Source organism: Diplotaxodon limnothrissa, unplaced genomic scaffold, assembly GCF_057381915.1.
Source record: "Diplotaxodon limnothrissa isolate DT_005_m unplaced genomic scaffold, D_limnothrissa_male_GT1.1 unmapped_scaffold_1, whole genome shotgun sequence".
NCBI classification, from domain to species: Eukaryota; Metazoa; Chordata; class Actinopteri; order Cichliformes; family Cichlidae; genus Diplotaxodon; species Diplotaxodon limnothrissa.
Window position 1 is genome coordinate 195,706 of NW_028188555.1, and position 5,508 is coordinate 201,213.

The 5,508-nt window shown below is 42.8% G+C and overlaps 1 protein-coding gene across 1 annotated transcript; it reads right to left on the reverse strand.

Annotated features, from left to right (window-relative positions):
- Positions 1-2,393: 2,393 nt before the first annotated feature.
- LOC146606949 (uncharacterized) lies at positions 2,394-4,587 on the reverse strand. Its single transcript, XM_085349132.1, has 6 exons — positions 4,552-4,587; positions 4,359-4,430; positions 4,141-4,259; positions 3,997-4,057; positions 3,812-3,906; positions 2,394-3,375 (listed from the first exon to the last, which is right to left on the reverse strand). Exons 1-6 carry the CDS (start codon positions 4,585-4,587, stop codon positions 2,394-2,396), a joined length of 1,365 nt encoding a protein of 454 aa, XP_085205258.1.
- Positions 4,588-5,508: the final 921 nt, after the last annotated feature.

Here is a 5,508-nt window from a genome sequence, read left to right on the forward strand (position 1 = left end):
AGACCTGCACCAGACTGGGAGGAGTGAATCTACAATAGGCAAGCAGCTTGGTGTGAAAAAATCAACTGTGGGAGCAATCATCAGAAAATGGAAGACATACAAGACCACTGATAATCTCCCTCGATCTGGGGCTCCACGCAAGATCTCATCCCGTGGGGTCAAAATGATCATGAGAACGGTGAGCAAAGATCCCAGAACCACACGGGGGGACCTGGTGAATGACCTGCAGAGAGCTGGGACCAAAGTAACAAAGGTCACCATCAGTAACACACTACAACGGCAGGGAATCAAATCCCGCAGTGCCAGACGTGTTCCGCTGATGAAGCCAGTGCATGTCCAGGCCCGTCTGAAGTTTGCCAGAGAGCACATGGATGATACAGCAGAGGATTGGGAGAATGTCATGTGGTCAGATGAAACCAAAGTAGAACTTTTTGGTATAAACTCAACTCGTCGTGTTTGGAGGACGAAGAATACTGAGTCTCATCCCAAGAACACCATACCTACTGTGAAGCATGGGGGTGGAAACATCATGCTATGGGGCTGTTTTTCTGCCAAGGGGACAGGACGACTGATCCGTGTTAAGGACAGAATGAATGGGGCCATGTATCGTCAGATTTTGAGCCAAAACCTCCTTCCATCAGTGAGAACTTTGAAGATGAAACGAGGCTGGGTCTTCCAACATGACAATGATCCAAAACACACCGCCCGGGCAACAAAGGAGTGGCTCCGTAAGAAGCATTTGAAAGTCCTGGAGTGGCCTAGCCAGTCTCCAGACCTCAACCCCATAGAAAATCTGTGGCGGGAGTTGAAAGTCCGTGTTGCTCGGCGACAGCCCCAAAACATCACTGCTCTCGAGAAGATCTGCATGGAGGAATGGGCCAAAATACCAGCTACTGTGTGTGCAAACCTGGTAAAGACCTATAGTAAACGTTTGACCTCTGTTATTGCCAACAAAGGTTATGTTAGAAAGTATTGAGTTGTATTTTTGTTATTGACCAAATACTTATTTTCCACCCTGATTTACGAATAAATTCTTTATAAATCCTACCATGTGGATTCATGGATTTTTTTTTCACATTCTGTCTCTCACAGTTGAAGTGTACCTCTGGTGCAAATTACTGACCTCTGTCATCATTTTAGGTGGGGGAACTTGCACAATCGGTGGCTGACTAAATACTTTTTTGCCCCACTGTATTTCTATTTACATTCAGGTGACAGCAATCCATGGATGGTTTCGACATGCAAGAGGATATTTTCCCCGGTGCCCAGCGGGAGAAGACACTGCTTGCGATGTCGATGAGGTCCTGTGGCCAGACCCCAACAGACGGCGGGATCCATGAGCCCACGTATGCACAATTGTCATGATTTTTTGTGTGTACAGTATAGTGTTTTTTCTATTACTGTATTATGTTTGTATTTTGCTTTATCTGAATTGATGGTGCTGCAGTGGACAATATTGAGTAGGCCTATTTGCTTTTTTTGGTTGTTTGTGTCTCCTGAAAATGTGCCTTCAGAATAAACAATGACAATGAAAGACTGCAGTGTTTTATATGAAGTAGACTAGTGTGTCCCCCTGATCTGATCTGCATGTGATGCAAGTATGTGTCATTTTGTCAACAGAGTTACATCTTGACAGAGGAATGTTAGGTTTTGACAGCAGAGTTTCAGTTTGGCACAGATGTGAATGGTATATTTTGATGTGTCATGTTTACTTGTGTTTAGAGTTTTGGCACAATGAGCGACGTTTTGCAAAATGTGTTCAAGCAACGGGCAAAAACTGTAACATGTTTTTCACCAAAGATTTCAGCAATTATAAAAATTCAACTCAAGCTATTCAGCTATTAGCATTCACACTGCATTTTCTACAGGAAGTACATTTTATATACCAGTTTCAGTTCAAAGTGCATTAAAAATAATAAATAATTATTAAAAATAATACCATCAATATGTTACTGCACTACACTTACTGGACTTGTGGAAGTATTTTGAGAACCATAAGAGATTCTTACAAATGTTTGAAAGAAAAAAATCTTTAACATAGCTGGAGACTCGTGTAGAAATATGAATGAGTTTATAAAGTTTCTGTCATGGTGTGCTGTGACAGGCAGGTAGTAGGACCCAAACACAGGACTCTTACGTGGAATGAAACTTGAATCGGCAGCTTTTATTACTGGAAACTCAGGTGGACTCAAGAAACTACAAACTAAGAAACAAGAACTAGGAAAACAAATCAGGAACTATGAACAAGAATCAAGTAAAGAACACGGAGGAGAAAAAACACCCAGCCCACTGAAAACTAAAGAAACCCCCAAAAACATGAAGAACAATCATTAAGGAACATATTTACATATTTAGAGTTACTGCAACACCAACACTGGGTCACAGCTTCAGTGTCAGTCGGTGACTTTTGGTCTGCAACAGCAGCAGAACAGACTTCTCAGTCTTTTGAAGAAGCCCTTTTTCTTCTTCTTGATCTGACGGTCTTCGGACTTCATGCTGGCTTCAGGTTCTGGAAAAGGTTCCTCAAAGGGAACATCAGGAACCGGCCCAATTTCAGAACAAGATCCGTTGATCATATGATCTTCACCTTCAACACAGGATTTGGACTCGCCATAGGGTTCCTCACAGGGAGCGTCGGGCTCTGCAACACTTTCTGACAGAGCTCCTTCGATCGTAAGGTCTCGAGTACTCAGACTGGATGCCCTTTCAGAAAGAAGTTCCTCACAGGGAACGTCGGGCTCTGCAACACTTTCTGACAGAGCTCCTTCGATCGTAAGGTCTTGAGTACTCAGACTGGATGCCCTTTCAGAAAGAAGTTCCTCACAGGGAACGTCGGGCTCTGGAACACTCTCTGACAGAGCTTCTTTGGCTGGTGGAACATTTGCCACTGAAAGGCCGTCAGAGGAGCGCTCACCATTTGTGCTCTTCACATCAGGACTTGAAGGGGGCTCAAAGATTTCACATATCCGGATCCTTGCTACATCAGCAATGGTCTTCAGCAACAGGGGTGCAAAGTTTGCAACTTGGATAGACAGAATTTCTTCAGGAAATTTCTGTCTAATCTCCGTCAGGATGCTGTCGACCAGATCGTCTCGGATAGAGCGGGTGAAGACGGCCTGTGTTTCCATCGCCGTGAGGCTCTTGGAGACACGATCTAAAGTGGCCTTGGTGACACTGGTGGAGAGGATACTTAGACTCTGGGAGGCCATGTTTAGGAGGGGACGAGGAGGAAGCTCCCAGAAGCCCTGGAGAACGCGGGGAACTACCTCGACCACTACCTCCTGCGCGGTGAGCAGTTTGCTGTTAGGCTGTTCCTGCTGCTTCTTTTTCAGGATTTCAACGTAATCCTTCACCGCGCTGAGGAATTTAGGTGCTCTGTAGAAAAACATGATAAGAGTTATCTGTTAAACATATTCAAAGCATCATTTAAATATTGAAACACTGTAGTTGGACTGTTAACCCTGTAACCACCTTTGTATCATACATGAGTTTCTGAGACCTCGATCTCATCAACATGATCAATACTTGCTATAATTTCTAAATGTTGTGGACAAAACTCTTTTTTTAGTCTAAAGTTAACATTGTCGTTAACAAAAAGTTGCCAAAAACACCCAGTGTATCAAATGTGATACAAAAAATAAATACACAATAAAAGTAAATCATACACAACATGACATAGCAAAGAACTCATGTGTGGCTTTTGTTTAAAGGGTTGATAAACATCTCAGTTCCAAAGAATCTGAATTTTCTGGCTGTTTTTTGATGGGTTGGGTCTTACAGGGTTAATAACTGTATGTTACATGAGACTCACTGAAATTTAGGAGGTACGGCCTCTGGGAACTGAAGAAGCAACCTGGCTTCAAATTCAACGTCCCTCATTTTATTGCTGACGTTCACCGCCCACACCTGAAACAGAAAACACATTTACAGTGCGCTTATGTGTAAAGGTTATGTGCACGTAATGAAAAAAAAGTCTTGTGGGTTTTCTCGTCTTACCAGCCTTAGAAGAGGTTTGGCTTCCTCTTCGTCAAAATCCTCTAACTCAAACTCCCACAGCCTTCAAAAGAAAGCAAAGCAGAGGTTTTCTCTCAGCACTTACACGTCATCACAAACAGACTTTCAGGCGTGACAGTAACTCACTGCTCTCTGAGCGTCTCCCTGCTCTTCTCCACCAAAAGATCTCTCAGATCTTCAGCAGTGAGGTTCGGTGGAATTAGATCTTCCTGCTGAAGTCTGAGAAACTCCGTCATTATCGCAACCTAAAAGTAAAGGAGACATTTAATCACCACCACTCTCAGGTCCTCAGAAATGACCTGATATTTTCTGTCAGCTTTGGTTTGCATGAATCTGGGTCTAACCTGAGCCTTGTAGCCCGGAAGATACCAGCAGATCTTTACAGCTGTTTCATAAATCGGTGTGTTGAACAACACCTGTCAAAGAAATAGCAATTTAGTCATTGTTACTTAAAATGATTCTCAGTTTGTCAACTTTTAAAACGACATCAAATTCTTCAAATTACTGAAATGCAGTAAAAGCAAAAGCGTCACATACCCTGATAGGCTTATAGATTCCTTGACTCTTTTCCATTTAAACGTGTTCAAATCAAAGTCAGGAAGAAAAACGTCAACTGCTCTCCAACGATGGCGTACGGGGGATCTGGACCTGAAAATGCTCTCAGCTCGGTGGTCTCGCACAGATGAGCTCTTTTGACAGTCTGATGTTTATTTATGAATGCAGAATTTCTTGAGCAGTCACCATGGAAACTTGATGCAGCTTCATGTTGTTAAATTAAAAGTAAACACTGTGTATTTTGCACTACACTCCACTAAACTTATCATATAAGTAAATAAAGTGTGGGTTAGGTCCCTCCTGTGGAAAGAGCCACACAAACCGATGGATCAGAAAAGACAAAGTCAGCTACAGCATGCCTTTTCATATTATGTGCCTGCTTATCTCCATTTCTTTACAGTAGATGGGAACTTTTGCAGTAAAGCAATGGCTTACAAACAGTGGACTGTGGACTAATGCAGACATCTGAAGCCTGACAGCAGCTGGTATATACACAGCTTTGGACAAACTGGCCCTTTAAACAGCCCAGAGGAAGAAGAGACCTCTGCGTTATCAGTGCAGCCTAAAGCACAATAATAATAATACTATTAATATGATTTTTAGAGCAATAATGCCCCCAAATAATGAAGTCATTAATTACACATCCGTCATGCTTCACAGGAGGTCAGGAGTGACCGATGAACGTGATGCTACATTAGAGTCTGTCCTATGAGTTCAGCAGGAGGAGGTGAACCCACAGCTGGGACCAGTTCTCTAGTGGGTCCAGTATCATACTTGTGTTCATCCTGGTCTGAACCTGGTCAGAAGAACTGACTTCACTTTTGAAAATTCAATACTTATAAAAGGTAACCCCAAACAGTCTACAACGGCTGTTTTCTGTCCACCGAAGCAAATTTGATTGACGAGGTTTTTGTACCTTCACTTCTCCAAAAAGCAAAT

Coding starts and splice junctions, on each gene's coding strand:
- LOC146606949 (XM_085349132.1), bottom strand. CDS start 4,587: ATGGAAAAGAGTCAAGGAATCTATAAGCCTATCAGG. Junction 4,431..4,551: donor GAATCTATAAGCCTATCAGG/GTATGTGACGCT, acceptor TTTCTTTGACAG/GTGTTGTTCAACACACCGAT. Junction 4,260..4,358: donor TTCCGGGCTACAAGGCTCAG/GTTAGACCCAGA, acceptor CTTTACTTTTAG/GTTGCGATAATGACGGAGTT.